Source organism: Drosophila navojoa, chromosome 3, assembly GCF_054131105.1.
Source record: "Drosophila navojoa isolate 15081-1374.11 chromosome 3, UAZ_NAV_1.0, whole genome shotgun sequence".
Lineage (NCBI taxonomy): Eukaryota > Metazoa > Arthropoda > Insecta > Diptera > Drosophilidae > Drosophila > Drosophila navojoa.
Genome location: NC_142891.1, coordinates 16,427,139 through 16,444,645, shown reverse-complemented (window position 1 = coordinate 16,444,645; position 17,507 = coordinate 16,427,139). Strand labels below are relative to the sequence as shown.

Sequence of the window (17,507 nt, the reverse complement as noted above, 5' to 3'; positions counted from 1 at the left end):
CATACAGAATCCAGTAACCACTGCTCCCACACCCAAACGCACACACACATATACACATGCAAATCTAAGGCACTTGTGAGGCAAGCTCGATTGTCCCTTTTCTATTTGCTATTTGCTGTTTGCATGCAATGCCTCTGACCACTTGGCTGCCTGCTGCTGTTGCTGTTGATGCTGCCTCCAGTCCAGTCTGAAGCTGGAGCTCAAGTTCCTGCCCTAGCTCATGCACAGTTTTTTATCTAAAGCCAAAGTGGAATATATTGAGATGGGCCGACAATGCACTGTGAATTGTGGTGTGTGTGTGTATGTATGTGTGAGGGTATTGGACATGGACATGACCATGGACATGGTACTAGCTCTAACTGGGCCCATATCATTAAGTTTGCACAATGAAGCACACATACACACCACACATTTTGTTTGTCAGTCTAAAGCCAAAAAAAAAAAAGTGCAAGGAGAATAAAGAAAACTAAAATCCATAAAAGCGTAGAACGGATAAGTACCGGGGTATTGAATGAAGCATGGAGATTGCTGCAATCTATTGTTGCCTGCCACTTTGTTAAATTTTTCAATCGAACATTGAGGCTTCAATGGGACGTCTTTGTGGTTGCGGCTATTCCAAACTCAATTCTCTATTTCAGATTATTTCTTGCTTAAAGAGCAAATGCAAGATGCAACTTTCAGCACTCCAATGAAATTTAATTTAGAATTACAAAATATTTTGTAATGACAATTTCAAGAAATCAATTTCATCATTTGAATATTTTTTAAGTGTTATTTTAATCTATTTTTACAGCGCAACAAGTGAGGCGTCAACGATAAGATAAGCATTTCAATTTCAAACAATTTTATAGCGCGCGCTCTATATTGCAGTCAAAAATATCGATTACTTATTAAAGCGCGCGCAATTCAAACAGTTCTGTTAAATGTATGGGTAACACCACCAAGCACATATAATTTGCTTCAAAATTAGGCTATTATCAAAATTTGTATATCTTTAATAATTACTATTCAACAAAGTGCATATCGATTTAAATTTACAAGTAATACTGCACTATGAGCTTATCGGTGCTGCCTACGAGGGAAATACACACGAACTCATTTCATTGATCTGGCAACACTCACAGGGGGTCAACGCTTGTTCAGCCCTGTCAAAATTTGCAAAAAGTTTTTACCACACACTCTCGCGTCAATCAAATCCCCAACAACGCGTAGTATTAATGTGTTAGAATTTAAATAGGCATTAAGCAAATTATTGTGCGAATTGTGACAGAGAGCGAGCTAAAGCGTGCTTACACTACTGCCAGCTGACTGAAAAATGGAAGCGCTTATTCCAGTTATCAACAAATTGCAAGATGTCTTCAACACCGTCGGCTCTGACTCAATACAATTGCCGCAAATTGTTGTACTCGGCAGTCAGGTAAGACGGAACAGCAATCAGCCGAACAACTGGGAGCGCCCAAATGAAAGCGCATATTAAATAATATTTGAGCAACTGCGACAGCTGGCCAAAAATGGAGCTGTTCATTATTTTGCACGCACACCAAATGCTATTTGGCGTACTTCCATTATATAACGGGGCTCTTGTTTGGCCCACGCCGATGCCGGCACGTAATAACAAATTGCTGTCAATTGCTAGCAAATGGACATTGTGTCATTGTATCTTTGATATTGTTTATATAATTGAACTGCAACCGCAGCTGGATTTACGCCTATATGAAAAATCGATATTGTGCACAGTAAATGGAACAAAAGCAGCTGCTGTGACACATTCCAATACAACAACGAATACACACACATACATGACGCACAACTACATAACACAAGCAGTTTCAATTTGTTAATTTTGAGAATCAGCTGAAAGCTGCAATTAGAGCTTAATTGCCTTCTTAAGGCTTGCGCTGATTCTAAATCGCCTCTCTTATTAAATCGAATACTAATTATACCCTGTTGCATATAGCATTATTAGCCAGATCAGTTGTAATCCGATATTTCCTATGTTCATCAATTTTAAAGCCGACCTTTGGTTTGTGTAGGGGGGTCTAGGGTGGACCTTTATGTTTCAAGCCATGTTTAGATTAGATTAGAGCTGAATGTAGATCGATATAATACAATGTTATTATGCATATAAAAAATAATAATACATAATATAAATGGTATATATTCATCAAAAATAAATTTGGCTATATTTAAAATAAAATATATGTACTAACCAAAAAATTACATTTATTTTCTATAAATATAAATAATATTATTATTTATATGTTTAAGCCAAATTGATATTTGATAATTATAAAAAATCTATGTTAATATTATTTATTATATAAAAACCCTAGCTGACTTAATTCAACAATGCCCAAGTTATTAAAAGTAGTATTCAAGTCGTAAGTCTAATTCTGAATGCAAGCTGATCCCGCGATATTTTAATATGAGGGCAACAGCCCCGCGGGTATTTAAACTTTTAACAAAGAAGGAGACTTCAAAACTTACAAAGCGCTGCTTAAGTAATATCCAATCAAAATCTAAGAGTTTTTTCTGACGCCAAGTAAAGTCTATACATTAAATAACTCCGCCACGGCACATGTCTAGTTCGAGTGCTCAGCGTGTATAGATTGCAGATAAGAATGTATGGGTATGTGGGCTAATCGGAGCACTGGCTTTCTGGCTGCACTAGTAGATATAATATATAAGAAAGAGGAGATTATATACACTCTTACATACTGAATCGTTTTATGTATTCGATTGCAGAGTTCAGGCAAAAGTTCTGTCATCGAGAGCGTGGTGGGACGCTCATTTCTGCCACGAGGCACAGGCATTGTGACGCGTCGCCCGCTGGTGCTGCAATTGATTTACTGTCCACTCGAGGATCGCGAGCATCGTTCAGCAGAGAATGGTGAGAGGAAATCTACTAAATGATGAACGATATTTACTCAACAAATTATCTCTTTTAGGCACTGTCAATGCAGAAGAATGGGGACGCTTTCTGCACACAAAGAAGTGCTTCACGGACTTCAATGAAATCCGCCACGAGATCGAGAACGAAACGGAGCGAGTGGCGGGCAACAACAAGGGCATCTGTCCGGAGCCCATTAATCTAAAGATATTCTCGACACGCGTTGTCAACCTGACCCTGGTCGATTTGCCAGGCATTACCAAAGTGCCCGTCGGGGATCAGCCCGAGGATATTGAAGCCCAGATTAAGGATTTGGTTGTCAAATATATTGAGAATCCCAATTCGATAATTTTGGCCGTGACGGCGGCCAATACGGATATGGCGACCAGCGAGGCGCTGAAGCTGGCCAAGGATGTGGATCCCGATGGCAGGCGCACACTGGCCGTGGTCACCAAACTGGATCTCATGGATGCCGGCACCGATGCCATTGATATTCTGTGCGGACGTGTCATACCCGTCAAGCTGGGCATCATTGGTGTGATGAATCGATCGCAACAGGACATCATCGATAAGAAGGACATTGATGAACAAATGAAGGACGAGGCGGCTTTCCTGCAGCGCAAATATCCCACATTGGCCACACGCAACGGCACACCCTACTTGGCGAAGACGCTGAATCGGCTGTTGATGCATCACATACGCGACTGCCTGCCCGATCTTAAGGTGAAACTCAATTAATATTATTCCATATTCTAGTTTATATATTGTTTATATCTATAATGTAGACACGTGTGAACATAATGTCCACACAATTCCAATCGCTGCTGAATTCCTACGGCGAGGATGTGTCGGACAAGAGCCAGACGCTGTTGCACATCATAACGAAGTTCTCCAGCGCCTACTGCTCCACGATTGAGGGCACGGCGCGGAATATTGAGACGACAGAGCTGTGCGGAGGCGCGCGCCTTTGTTACATCTTTCATGAGATCTTTGGGCGCACACTGGACTCGATACACCCGCTGGCGGGCTTGACCAAAATGGATATTCTGACAGCCATACGCAATGCAACGGGTCCGAGGCCGGCGCTGTTTGTGCCCGAGGTCTCATTCGAGCTGCTGGTGAAGCGGCAAATCCGACGCCTAGAGGAGCCTTCGCTGCGCTGCGTGGAGCTTATACACGAGGAGATGCAGCGCATTGTGCAGCACTGCGGCAACGAGGTGCAACAGGAGATGCTGCGGTAGGCCAAATCAATTAACCAGGTGCACGTTTATCTCATCCTCTTCTGCCTTGCAGTTTCCCCAAGCTGCACGAAAAGATTGTCGATGTGGTGACGCAGCTGTTGCGTTGCCGTCTGCCCGCCACCAACGTCATGGTCGAGAACATTGTGGCCATCGAGCTGGCGTACATCAATACCAAGCACCCCGACTTCCACAAGGAAGCCGCACTGGTGCCCAGCCTACTTAAAACCGACAGTGATCCCTTCGTACAATCGCGCCGAACGAACACGCCACGTAATACAATGTCGCCGCAGGTCTCCCACAATTCGATGTCGCAGAGCCAACAACCGTCACAACAACTGTTGCAGACACAACAGCAGCAGCAGCAGCAACAACAGCAGCAGCAACAGCAGCCGCAACAACAGCAGCAGCAACAGCAAAATGATGCACATGAGCAGCAGGTAATGATTAAATTAATGTATGCCATATAGGATGATTAACTGAAGAGATTGTATATATGGGAGTAATAAGCTAAAGCTTTAGATTTCTCGTATACTCAAGAGAAAGCCAATGGCAAGACTCCTTTAAATATGAAATAATCTTTGTATCAGACTCGGAAAGTATTTTTTATATGTTTTTTTTGTGTTTATTTAACATAGTTATTGCTTTTTTAATGCATATTTATTGTATCAAGCAAAGCAATATCTAATGTAAAATCAATTTGTTTATTAGGTATTTTTTGTGACCTTTTAATATATTATGAAAGCATCATACATATATTATAAATTGGACTATTTAAAAATATTTGTTTTAAAGACAATCAAGTAATTTTTAATTATTATGATTTCTTTACCAAAATCCAATAGTAACTCACACCCTTATAAAATAAAACTACCTAAGATAAGATTATCATATCGCATATTTGTATATATCAACAAATTTATTCATAATATTTATAAATCTACCAATTTGGCTTCATTGTTATCACATCAGTTAGGTAATTGAAGATTTTAAAATTTTTATATTCATAGATTTCTACAACGTTTTATGGGCTGCTTTTGTCAAGGGTATGTAAGCGTCGGTGTGAATGCTTTCCCTTGTGTTACAGTTATACAAAAAATTTATTCATATTTGAGTAATGCAATCATTTCAAGCTCTTTAATTCCAAATATCTATCATGTTAACTCAAGCACGCCACAGCTGCAGCCCCTAGACATCGACTGGCTAACACTCCAACAAATATTGAAAATGTCATATACTAATATTAACTGCTCCTATTTTACAGAATCACAATGGCGATAGCTCAGCGGGCTCTTGGCTTTCAAATATCTTACCACCCGCGCCCAATCGTCCCGATAGCATTGAGAACTCGGCCAGCAATACGCCAGTGCATAATAATATAACTCCACTGAAGCCGGTTAATCTGCTGCCCGATGTGCCGCAGGTGGCTAACCCACGTCGACTCACTGACAAGGAGCAAAGGGATTGCGATGTCATTGGTTAGTTCGATCTCCGAATAATGTTTCCAACTCATTAACTGATATTTTACCCACCCTACAGAGCGGCTGATTAAATCTTACTTCTATATTGTGCGCAAATCCATACAAGACTCTGTACCAAAGGCGATTATGCACTTTTTGGTTAACTACGTTAAGGACAACCTTCAGAGTGAGCTAGTGACACACTTGTATAAGTCGGATAAGGCTGAAACGCTGCTCAACGAGTCCGATCACATTGCAGTGCGCCGGAAAGAGGCGGCGGATATGTTGAAGGTGATTCTAGAACTACTGTCAAATTGAGATTGTTTTTAATAATTTGTTTATATTCAATTTATTTTACAGGCGCTCACTCGTGCGAATCACATTATTAGCGAAATACGAGAGACTCACATGTGGTAGAGAGTGCCTCGACCAGAGATAGATAAAGATGACAGTGGAGCCCAACGCGGCTGGGAGGGATAATCCCAAGAAATTATAACGCACTATTTATTGAAAAAGCAACTGCATAATCAGCTATAGCTACTATCAAAAACAGAAGTTCTCCGCTTTGTTGAATGTTTCCCCAGAACATTAGCACATTTCACTCATAGCATCAAATTCTGAATGCGGGCTAAGAAACCAGATCATATTATATAATAGATTTAAGTGTATACACTTTTCAAACATTTCTCCTTGTTTTCGTATCGCTGCATTTGAAGAATCGTAGTCAGCATAGAATATCCAAAGCATTTGCTAGCATTTTTCCTTCATCAGCTTTATTGAGATCCATTTGACCATTTTGCATGTGAGATGATGATGAATTCTGTCGTCTGTCGTCGTGATCGATTTGTTTTAAGTTAATGAAAGCACCTATTACTTTTTTGAATAGTCAAATAAAATCAGATTAAATAATTAACTAAATCTGTACTTTTTAAAGCATTGAGCGAGTGATGAATAATCGCAGTTATGTTTGATTGGATTGTGCCACCAAATATTTGTGTTCAAGTTTTAATCATATTTTATTTATGTTTTATCCTTGATTCCCCTGGCTTACAAGCTAGAGGAATACACTAGGCAGTTTTGTAATAAAAACTTTAATACTTGAATACGAGTTAAAATCTAATTTGGAAAACTTTTGTCTTTGTAACTGCGGCAAAATGAAACTAGCGCTCGGGCTCCGGCTCGGGTGTTTACAACGGCTTCTCAAGTGGAATTTCCTTGGCAGAAGAAACTACAACAGTTATGACTAATTTATATATTTGTTGGTTTTGCGGTTGCTTGTCCCTGTAACAATGTTTCCTCATTAAGCACGGTTCGTGTCCGAGAGCACGCGTACGATGCAGCCAACGCCGCCCTTGGCGAACGCCTTCTCGTGCCACTGCAGCAGGTGCCCGCTGGAGCCCTCGGAGGGTGTTTCAAATCCTCGATATATATACTTCATGAGCACGTCGATCAGATCGTTCTGTTCCACCGAGTCGATGGCTTGATCGATTTGCGTTGACTTGATTGATAACAGCACGCGCAACGTTATGTTCAGGGCGTTGTCCTGCAATGAATATTATGGGATAAGAGCTTGCTCTGTTTCATGTTGACGCATTGCTCTCTACCTTGACGTTTTGGTTCTTACAACGTAGGGGGGCGTTCTGGAGCGCACTGAGCAGCGCCTCGACACCTTTGCCTTTTGTTAGCAGCGATGTGATTTCGTTCTCATCTGGGCCAACTGCGGCGCTGTCGACGCCGTCGTCCTCTCGAAAATTATCCTCATTGTACTGATCTACATCAATTTTCCGAAACGCATTGCTTGATGTATTTTTAGCCATCTTATTCACACAGAACTGTAATTTTTTTTACTTCTTGTTTTATCCAGTGCAATGAATCACGAAACACCAAATCGCCGAACAGATGTGGATGCAGGGCTGCAAAATCCGAAAATACAAAATATTGTGTGCTGTTTGGCAACACCGGGTATAAATGTGTGCAGCCCTGGGAGCACAACAATAACATAGAATTTTAACGTAGTGGCAACTTGACATTGCTTCGCACGTAAGTTTTTCTATCACAAATCTGGCAAATTATTAATATTTATTTCAAACAGCGAACAAAATGGCAAAATTTCTAGGTATTAACCGCCTAGGCAGACTCTTCCAAGCGATACGCGAAGCCGGCGGACTTAAGCAGGCCTATTTAAAGCTATACAGGTAAGAATATGCCCATCACTCTCTTATATAAGTTGCTAAATTCTTAAATTCCAATTTGTATACAAACAGAAATGATGACCTAAAGACGGGCAAGCTAATTGGCATTGATAAGTACGGAAACAGGTACTTTGAGAATCCCTACTATTTCTATGGCAGGAACCGCTGGGTGGAGTACTCGCCTCATGTGAACATGGACTATGACGGCTCTCAAATACCCGCCGAGTGGTACGGCTGGATGCACTACAAGGTAGGCTCGCTGTTTTTTGGAATACATAATTATAAAATATAAATTTTGTATTATTTGTCTGTAGACCGATTTGCCACCTATTCGCGATGGCTGCCGACCCAAACACAAGTGGATTGCGGATCACAGCGAGAATCTGTCTGGCACTAAGGGTAACTCTGAAAATTGATTGAATCTCCGTTGCGAAAACTAACATTTAATGTATTCTTACAGAGGCATATATGCCATACAGCACAACGCCTCCCAAGGTTGAGGCTTGGAATCCCAACAAGAAGTAAACTCACGATTCACTAGGTTATTGTTAAACGATAATAGGAGGATGGCTGTGGCAGGCATGGCTCCAATAAAATTTGCTTTTAGAAAGTCTTTATGATTATTAAGATTCTTAAAGCTATGGCTGGATCATATCCATATCATATATATGTATATATCGATGTTCTCTTTCGTTCATTCGTCTATGACGTTGTCCTTGAGCGCCTTCTTGGCGCGTCGCTTGTATTTTTTAGCCGTATCGGCGCATTTTGTGGTAATGGTGGCTCTGATGTGCCGCTCCTTGCAGCCGGTGCGATTGCGCACACTGACAACGATGTCGTCAACTCGATTCTGATCCAGCATCTTCTTTGCTGGACGCTCACGTCCGTAGAATGCGGGCGAAGGCTTGCCAGTCAGCGTATGCGTGGCCAGTTCATCGTTGCTGAAGACGGCACCCAGCAGGCATCGTGTCGCGACTGGCGCACTTGTCCAGAATACCTGGCCATAGGCCTTGGCATCGATGCGCGTGCCATTGGGGCCCAGCACATACTCCGTGCTGCCGTTGGGCAGCACCACGCGTTGAGGATAATGCGAAAGAGCCGTTACGTTCTCTGAGTCTTGATGAGATTCGCTCGAGCTGCTCGACATGTGGCGCGCCCGTTTCATGGGCGGCGGCGGAGCTTCATCGTGCTCGACCTCCGGCCTGGGCTCCGGCTCGTTGCCATCGTAGCGTCGATTCAACGTCTGCAGCACGCTAGTCAGGCGATCAAAGAGCTGCGTATAATGATGTTGACTTTTGCTGATCTTCGCCACGTCCTCCTTGAACGACGGTTCGACGGGCGGCAGTGGCTCAACGTCGTTTTTGGTTTCTCGTGAGCGTGGAGCTGACATGGACACCATCTGAACGTTGATGACGCGTCGCTCCTGCGGCTCCTTCTTGGGAACTATCAATGGTTGAATAGTGGGCAATCGAAGCACGCCGAGTGGATGCGGTCTCACAGTCTGTTTGCGCATCAAACTCTGCTGCTTGCTGAGCTCATAGTTGATATACTTCTCGATGTCCATCGCGGGAGCCACACTCTGCTGGTAATTGAAATTAACGGGCGCTGGAGACAGCAATGTGTAATAGTAGGGCACCAGATTCGGTGCGAATTGACTCAAAAACTGTTGATATGCAAAGGAATAGGGCGCAGGTGCAAATGGCGCAATTGGTAAATTATTTGGCTGAATATTCAGGTGATTTATAGGTGTATTCAAATTCGCGTAAGCTGCTGCTCGATCTTGGTCTGTCCACGACTCTGGACTGTCTTGAACTGGCGTGCGATACGGTTCGACGTTGCCATTTTTATATTCAAAATTTATATTATGAAAATTGTGCATCTTTGATCTCCTGTGCGGCAGGTAACAACAGGTAAGGCGGAAAGGTGTGCGCAGCTGCGAAGGTTTTTCTTCGCAAAAAAAAATTTGTATTAGCCAAGAGCACGAATTCTGGCCTTGAAAACTTTACAATCGGCAAGATTTTATAATCCAGGATTAACAGTTATTTTCAGTTTGACAGATGGCCAATAGAGTTACCAAAGCACATAATTGCATTTTATTAGGAGTGGAAAATTCAGCCTGGCAACTGCATCCTTTTGCGAAAAGTGTTGCAAGTAAAGAATTTTCTTGGAAATTAGAGAGATTTAAAATCAGCTCTCAGATTTTGCTATACTTTCTATATATACATAGGTATATATTTATCAAATCTATTTATATAATAATAATAAAATGGAAATCTTATATTCAAAAATTCCATTAAAAAAAAATCATTGAGTAAACCCAATTGCATTTACCCCAACCAAAAAATTCACTTTTTGTTAGGCATTCTTCGCATTTCAACCCAAGCGTGAAATGCAACCTCGAAAATCAGCTATACAAAAAATGCAGCGTCTTCAAGGATTTCCTTGGAAAAACATACAGACTTTTGCGAATTCAGTTTACAGCCGTTACACAAAAAGAGCACAACAATGGACTCATTCTACCTGGCAGGAAGATTCTACTTAAGAAATTCCATCATACTTCATGCTCTAATGGCTGTAGCATCTGCAGCCATTAGGGATGTTTTTCCCTTTTATTCCGATCAGAGAGCCGTTGATGTATTCCTAGAGGGAGACTTATTTTTATAGCTGACAACTGGTCCCATTGAGCTCGATCGAAAAAACCGGTTTGGCCAAGCGACTAATTGCAACAATGTAGTTATAATACATTTTGTGTTGTTCTAATCTTCATTACACCACTGTTAACTTCCAGTGGAAACACGGACATTTGCGCCGACGCAGAAGTTGGCAACTCTGCCTTCAAAATACGAGACTTGGTTCCCGCGCGAACGACATGCGTGCAGCGTGGTGCAGGCAGGCATAAAAAGTAGAAGAAGAGAAAAAGGATCGAAAATAAAACTTACTCGCACGCCAGTTGGGATATAGAACAGTAGAAAGTCCCATTCGAGAGAGCACGCACGCAGAGAACAAATTCGAATACCTGAACTACTAGAAACCAAGCAGCACGGGCACACACACGCATACTAACACATTTATTCGTACTGTACAGCTGTATCGGTGACCCAGGTAGCATGTGTAAGTAGTTGGAATGCATTGTGCCAAATAGTCTAAACTACCCCTCTGTGTGTCTCTCTCTCTCATTCTCTTGCTCTCTGACCATGGATGTGCATGCATTTTGGTGTTTTATTTGCGCGCGTTGCTTGCTATTCTGCCGCCAATTTCGTTGGATTTTGTATAGCGCTTCGCACAGTAGACGCTCAGCCTGCAAGACGCACACAACGCAGGACAGCAAACAGGATCGCTAAAATGGATCCACAAGTAAGCTAGCATAAAGACAATGCAATTGCATCATATTCCATGTAATATATTATTTTGTTTTTTTAGATATTGTCTGCTAATGGCTCGAATTTCATAAATGTGCGCGACGACGCGCATTGGCACGGCCGCGCAGATCAGCCGATGCTGCTCACTGCCTGGACACAGACGACGAGCGAGGACTTTGGCCTGCTGCGCACCCTCGACGTCGATCCCCATGTGGAGGCCGAGAATCGCGCTCTGCGCGAAAAGGTACGCTATTTGGAGAGCAAGCTGCAGGAGCACACGGATCTGTTGTCCCAAATCCATGCGACATCTGCGCGCATGCAACAGGCCACGGGCACAGCTACGTCGCCGCCCGCACATCAGCCTCAGATCTTAACGCCGCCCAATTCGGTGATCTGTGCGCCCAGCTCGGCTCAGTCGCAGCGCAGCGAGGTGATTGACTATAAGATCATAGCGTCCGCTGGCGCCGATTGCAATGATGCGGATGCCATTGAGATACGTTTGGCCGCCGAGAGCTTGAACAGCCTGAGCACCTCCGCCGACTCGGATCGTCTGGAGATTTGCCTGGGCAACGAGGATCAGCAGCAGCAGCAGCAGATCAAGCGCGAATCCTCAACCCCGCTGCAGTTGATCAAACGCCGCAAGCTGGAGCTGAAGGAGTGCCACAACAACATGGCTGCACCACAGCCTCACCCTCAGCCCCTGCAGCAACAGCAGCAGCACCTGCACAATATGCAATATAAGCTGCCGGCACGCAAAAGCAATGCAAACTTGAATACATCTGCGGAAGAGTGGAAGCCGGAGTTTAAGACACTGCAACAGAAGGCGGACAATGTGATGGTCTCTATTGGGCCGAACAACACCTGTGTGCCGGCCAGCGTCTTTGAGAACATCAATTGGTCCGTCTCCTCGCTGGCCACACGCAAATTGCTGGTGGCAATCTTCGATCGCGAAACCCTGGCCACTCACTCGATGACCGGGAAGCCGTCGCCTGCGTTCAAGGACCAGCAGAAGCCGCTCAAGCAAATGCTCGATCCCCTCAAGATCCAGGACATCATCTTTGCAGTCACCCGCAAATCGAATGCCAGCGAGAAGGAGGTGCGCAATGCCATCACCACCAAATGCGCCGACGAGAACAAAATGATGAAGATTCAGAAGGGGAAGCGTTGCAGCGTGGGCGACAAGGAGAATATGGCTTAGAGTTTTAAATTATTTTGACTTAGTGTATGTAACCTTTAGAGGGGCACCCAACTAGTACCAAAACAGAAAACAAAAACAAAGAAGAGAAAAGACAGTCTGGCTGCTCAGAGTTCAACAAACAATCAAGGGGAAGGAAGAGAAGCAACAGCAATTTTACAATTTGTACAAATCAATACAAATGAAGATCTCGAAGTTTGTATATGCGGTTTAAACAGAACCACTAAATTAAATACCCACTAACAAATCCGTGTAAGCAAACTAATACAAAAACTAACACCTTGCAGGAGGCCAAGTAGAGGGGCTTTCAAGTTGGCAGCATTAGGGACCGAAAATCTCTATATAAAAACAATTTGTCAGTGTTTCTATGCCTCTTGCATCAAATTCTCCAAGTATTAAAAAAAAAGCTAGTTAGATTTAGATAAAAGTTGAATAAATTATTGTAACCAAATCGAATTTAGTTGTTGTTTTCTCAACACCTAATCCAAAATTTCTAGCAGGGAGAGAATTTCAAATCAGCCCGCCATGTTCTGATTCCAGTATGTACACATTGATGCAGTGAGCGTTTCGCTTCCATCTCGTGACGCAACACGCGCATACACACATAAACGACTGTTCGTGTATGTGTGTGTGTGTTTGCTGTGTTGGACAGCTGAAACGAAACGCTCACCGCTACTTGCTCCGCTCAGCTGTTCGCTAATCGAGCAATTTCTGTCCGTCGTGGTGGTGTTTAGGAGATACTCGAAGAAAATTGTGTGCACACAACTCAACGATATTAGAAGGAAACACTACAACAACTATAAAATCATATATATATCTAACAATTTTGCTAAGTCAATTGTTATTTGCGTCATTTTGGTTCTTTTAGTTTTTTCTTTCTCTACAACAAATTAACATCGTTTGCGTTGCTGGCTTCCCACAAAAAGGATAAGCCCTAAGCATTTTCTGGGTAAATTATTAAAAAAACAAAAAAGTAAAGGCAATATCGCGCCATGGACATACTGAAGAAAATGTTCCAATCGGAATTCGAGCAGCAGCAGGAGTCAGAGTAAGTTATTTTTAATTCGGTTTATTTGCTTCAATTGCGGCTTTTTTCACTGAAATGGATCGATAAACCAGGCACCTGCTATGATAGATACACTTTTTACCAGGATACCACACAGGCGCAAATGTGTGCACGGCCTGTATTTAAGTGCACGAGTGTATATGTGTGTGTGTGTGTGTGTGTGGGTTTGCATAACTGCGTGTATGTGTGTGTGCGGAGGCTGCGTATTGAAGTGAACTTCCTGCGGGCTTTGCTGGGGTTGCATTTTATGTCTCTGTGTGCGTGTGTGTGGGTGTCGTAACTCTTTACATGTGTGTGTTTGTGTGTATGCGTCTGTGCATCTTTTGCCTTTGTGATTAAGCCGCCTACGCTTTTGCAGTGCTTCCGCATCCGCCTCCAACAAGGATGAGTTTCGCAAGCCGCAATGGTTCGAGGAGGCTGAAACGGATGACGAACTGTTCGATGACGATCGCAAGTTTGCCTTTCAGGTCTTCACGAGTCCATTGGAGATGCAGAAGCACTTCGAGCGGCAGCTGCAGCGACTGCTGGAGTCAGTGCAGGACAATGAAGGTGAGTTTATAGTGAATCCCATAATTCACAAACTTTGAAACTCTTGCCTTTCCCTAATAGAGGTTGGGCTGGAGCGTAATTTGAGGGAGGATTTCTTGAAGCCGGGCTTCGAAAGCAAAATACTTAAGGAGTTTCAGAAGAAGCACAACTCGCTAGACACCGATCTGGATGGAGAGTAGGTGGATAATATATATGCTAATTTATATATTTATGTTTTCCTTGGTGTTTCCAGAATCTATCCCGATCAGTTGTACTCGCTGATACAGCGCTTGAATCCGGAGGAGGGCCACGAAAACATTTTGCGCTCCAATCAGCGTGGGTTGCGCCGGGCCGCGCCTCGCCCCAAGCTCTCGGACGAGGAGCTCATCATGGGCCGCATCCATGGCACTCTCAATGCCGATGGCGAAACGAAGCCAGGTGTGATGCTGCCGTCGCGTCCGCCGCCGAACGCCAAGCCGAACATTATGACGCCCATGACTCCGTTCGGCGGCGTCTTCGATGGCACCTATCAGGGCCCGAAAATGTTCAGCCAGAGCGTCATGACCAAGACGGTGCGCAAGCCCGACGGCACCTATGAGACCACTAAGGTGACCCAAGACTCGACCGGTCAGCGGACAACCACGGTCACTCGCATAGTAGACGGACGCAAGGAGACCACCGTTAAAGAGGAAGGCCCTGGCAGTGCTGGATCGTCGGCTGCTGTTGTTGGAGCTGGCGGAGATCGCAAGGCGTGCATGAGTCGCAACATATTTGTGACAAAAGAAGGCTACGCCATGCCACGGAACCTCTGGTGACCAGTGGTGAACAACTATTGCCCCAATCAAGATAAGCGAACATTGCTGCTACTACTCCAACGGCAGCAGCAGCAGCAGCAACAGTATGAAGATAAGCTAAAGCGATTCGTCGGCAACATAGTCCCACACAACATCCAAATTAGAACCTATTACATTTTAGTTTACATTCTCTTAAGTGTTTGTTGGTGTTTTAGATGAAACGCAATTGAGACAACAGATGACGACGACGATTCCACTGATCGTGGTCAAATACCATTGATGATTATTTGAGCAAGCGGCGGGCATCAATCGCTGTCTTGCCTCTATGTGTGCGTGTGCGTGTGTGTGTGTGCGTGAGCAGCGCTTCTGATGGCGCCCCACACACACACGCGCCCACACACACCAGTTCAGTTCCAGAGCACACTGCTGCCAGGAGTCCCACACACTCTCCAGGCGCTGAGTGGGCGGCGCGTCCTCTCCCGCAGGAGGAGGCGCTGCTGCAGCTGTGTGAACATGATTCTTTTCAGTTTTGGGCCAGTTCGGCTTGACTCGATGCATGGCGCACGCGGTGGGGCCACGATGTGGCCCACTCGACTTTTTTTTATATATTTGTATTCTCTTCGTGGTACTATCTGTGTCTCAATGGAGCAGCATCTAAAGTGCCCGTAGTAAAAAAAAGGAAAACGAAAAAATCAACAAAAAAAGTCTCGCAAATGGCATACGGAAAAAAATCATAATTATGATCTATATATACATTTGATTTTTGATATACTTACTATATATCTGTATATTATATATATATTCTTATATTTGCACTCCCAATATGTTATGGTATGAACGGATCAGTTCTTATATAGTTTATATATACATTTATATAATTTCCTTGGCTTTTTCATTTTGATAATTATTATTTGGCATACATATATTTATACATCAGTTTTGTATATGTATATTTATACAAATATATATATTTTAGTTAATAGTTTGCATACTTCAAATAGACCATAATGCGAAAACGCATACATTTAACATTGTATTAGATATCATTCAAGCGAAATGCAAGTGAATAAAAGTGTTGTGCAATAAAAACAAATGCAACCAACTAGGAATCGTTTCATTCCATATGTCATACATACATATATGTGTATGTATGTGATGTACATATATGATAAATGTATTTATTATGGTGTGGGTAGTTATATAAATATCATTTGGGTTGCCATACAGCTGTTTTTGCTCATTTATTAATGACTATAGCGCACTTGTTTTGATAGGAGTTGTCTCAAGATAATAATAACGCTGCCCTTCTAAAATTAAATAATCCCATCATATAAATATGACTGATTTTCTATGAATGTTCCTGAAGAGCTCTGCATTTACAATGTATCTTAAATAGACAGTTAAAGTTTTCTCAAATATCATTCAGATTTCTAAAATAAAAGGGGTTTTTCATTAAAAATTCCTAATGACCTATGATATATATGCAATATAGTGTCTGCAATATATAGTCTGATCAGATTGAGAGCTTAATAGAATACCATTTCCAATTGGTCTCCCTTAGAAAACTGTTATACTTATCCTCAAGAGATTTGATTTACATTATTTCCTATATTTCCGCCAACATTCCAGTAAACACAGTTCCGTTAGCTTGGTATTTAGAAGTTGTTTCGTTTTTTGTATATTTATATATATTCAACTAGTAACAAGAGCTTTCTTTAAGAACCAAAGAATGATTTTAATGATGCTCCTTCTTCACGAAACGCAGGCCGCAATAGCCGCAGCTGTGATTGCCGGGTTTATCCTTGAAGAAATGGACACATATAAATATAGGACACTAATTTTATATCAATGCCTTCCACTTACCAGATTAATGTACACTTTTGGATGGCCGAGCGGACCGTTGCCTCCGTCGCAGTAAACAACGCGCTCTTCACACTCTTTGGGTGGAATCTCATCGATTAGCTTGATGCCCCAGTTCTCATTCACATAGCGCTTGGCATTTGTGAAGCGCACATTGCGATAGTCATCCTTGTCGAATACCTAATATTATTAAATCAAAACGGAAATTAATAACAAATTTTGTTTGCGTAATCGCAAATAGAAACAGCTGAGCGCTGCGGCTCTTGCCTGGCCAGTGTGTGTGACTTTCTCGATGTCGCTGCGTGTGCTGGACCAGCGCATGCTGGCCAGTGGCATCAGCTTGTTCTGGTTGCAGCGTCCTAGGGAGCTAGCACGATTCATCAACTGTTTGCAGGCCATTTTTTTGGTTTGTTTAAAACCTCTCCAAATTTGTTACTGAAATTTAGTTACGACTTGGAGATGACAGTTTGTCAACACACTCGTTACTTGTGACCAACACTCGAATATTCTAATGTTAGATAAAGCAAATCTATATTGATCGCTGTATGCTTACATTTTAGCATAGGTAATATGTATCATTTAATCACTGTTATTGCTTCTATTACTTACAGTATTTATGTTTTTATTCTTTTTAAAATAATTTGCTTATAGCTATCGATATATCGATAGCTAGCCATTTTAGACACACCACCCCAACTTCATCTAGTGGCAGCCTCTGTGCACTGTGCTACTTTTTTCTACAGTGTGGCAGCCTTTCAACTGCGCTGCTGGTGAAACTCTTTGAATATAATTTGAAACACCTTAATATTGAAGATATTGATATGTATTAATTGGTATACCTATTCTAAAAATGCGTGTATATAATTTAATATTTTTATTATTAATTCAAAAATTAGTTGTGTTCTATTGTTGCTTAAACTCATTG

General features: G+C 42.6%; 7 protein-coding genes across 8 annotated transcripts; 4 read left to right on the top strand and 3 right to left on the bottom strand.

Moving 5' to 3' along the window:
• The first annotated feature begins 1,100 nt into the window (after nucleotides 1-1,100).
• Nucleotides 1,101-6,271, top strand: Drp1 (dynamin related protein 1). 2 transcript variants are annotated; one of them, XM_030385098.2, is made up of 9 exons: nucleotides 1,101-1,417; nucleotides 2,746-2,890; nucleotides 2,949-3,613; nucleotides 3,676-4,127; nucleotides 4,184-4,568; nucleotides 5,139-5,174; nucleotides 5,393-5,606; nucleotides 5,668-5,879; nucleotides 5,949-6,271. In XM_030385098.2, the coding sequence occupies exons 1-9, from the start codon at nucleotides 1,316-1,318 to the stop codon at nucleotides 6,003-6,005; spliced, it is 2,268 nt and encodes a 755-aa protein (XP_030240958.1). In that variant the 5' UTR covers nucleotides 1,101-1,315; the 3' UTR covers nucleotides 6,006-6,271. The 2 variants fall into 2 exon arrangements, with proteins under 2 accessions (XP_030240958.1, XP_030240959.1); XM_030385099.2 differs by lacking the exon at nucleotides 5,139-5,174 and having other exon boundaries at nucleotides 1,102-1,417.
• Nucleotides 6,272-6,663: 392 nt separating this feature from the next.
• Arpc5 (Actin-related protein 2/3 complex, subunit 5) lies at nucleotides 6,664-7,549 on the bottom strand. The gene is made up of 2 exons (XM_018098987.3): nucleotides 7,193-7,549; nucleotides 6,664-7,131 (listed from the first exon to the last, which is right to left on the bottom strand). The coding sequence occupies exons 1-2, from the start codon at nucleotides 7,403-7,405 to the stop codon at nucleotides 6,889-6,891; spliced, it is 456 nt and encodes a 151-aa protein (XP_017954476.1). The 5' UTR covers nucleotides 7,406-7,549; the 3' UTR covers nucleotides 6,664-6,888.
• Nucleotides 7,550-7,648: 99 nt separating this feature from the next.
• On the bottom strand, nucleotides 7,649-9,849 carry Elba2 (Early boundary activity 2). Its single transcript, XM_018111366.3, has one exon. It carries the CDS (start codon nucleotides 9,657-9,659, stop codon nucleotides 8,475-8,477), a length of 1,185 nt encoding a protein of 394 aa, XP_017966855.2. The 5' UTR covers nucleotides 9,660-9,849; the 3' UTR covers nucleotides 7,649-8,474.
• On the top strand, nucleotides 7,681-8,450 carry ND-B17.2 (NADH dehydrogenase (ubiquinone) B17.2 subunit). Its single transcript, XM_030385107.2, has 4 exons — nucleotides 7,681-7,783; nucleotides 7,853-8,030; nucleotides 8,095-8,179; nucleotides 8,241-8,450. Exons 1-4 carry the CDS (start codon nucleotides 7,689-7,691, stop codon nucleotides 8,303-8,305), a joined length of 423 nt encoding a protein of 140 aa, XP_030240967.1. The 5' UTR covers nucleotides 7,681-7,688; the 3' UTR covers nucleotides 8,306-8,450.
• Nucleotides 9,850-10,615: 766 nt separating the features above from the next.
• Nucleotides 10,616-12,790, top strand: insv (insensitive). The gene is made up of 3 exons (XM_030385069.2): nucleotides 10,616-10,891; nucleotides 11,055-11,134; nucleotides 11,201-12,790. Exons 1-3 carry the CDS (start codon nucleotides 10,888-10,890, stop codon nucleotides 12,335-12,337), a joined length of 1,221 nt encoding a protein of 406 aa, XP_030240929.1. The 5' UTR covers nucleotides 10,616-10,887; the 3' UTR covers nucleotides 12,338-12,790.
• A 123-nt stretch (nucleotides 12,791-12,913) lies between these two features.
• On the top strand, nucleotides 12,914-14,918 carry LOC115562884 (uncharacterized). Its single transcript, XM_030385070.2, has 4 exons — nucleotides 12,914-13,382; nucleotides 13,759-13,949; nucleotides 14,010-14,124; nucleotides 14,182-14,918. Exons 1-4 carry the CDS (start codon nucleotides 13,327-13,329, stop codon nucleotides 14,741-14,743), a joined length of 924 nt encoding a protein of 307 aa, XP_030240930.1. The 5' UTR covers nucleotides 12,914-13,326; the 3' UTR covers nucleotides 14,744-14,918.
• A 1,447-nt stretch (nucleotides 14,919-16,365) lies between these two features.
• On the bottom strand, nucleotides 16,366-17,090 carry ND-13A (NADH dehydrogenase (ubiquinone) 13 kDa A subunit). The gene is made up of 3 exons (XM_030385071.2): nucleotides 16,850-17,090; nucleotides 16,586-16,762; nucleotides 16,366-16,523 (listed from the first exon to the last, which is right to left on the bottom strand). Exons 1-3 carry the CDS (start codon nucleotides 16,979-16,981, stop codon nucleotides 16,458-16,460), a joined length of 375 nt encoding a protein of 124 aa, XP_030240931.1. The 5' UTR covers nucleotides 16,982-17,090; the 3' UTR covers nucleotides 16,366-16,457.
• Between the last annotated feature and the right edge of the window lie 417 nt (nucleotides 17,091-17,507).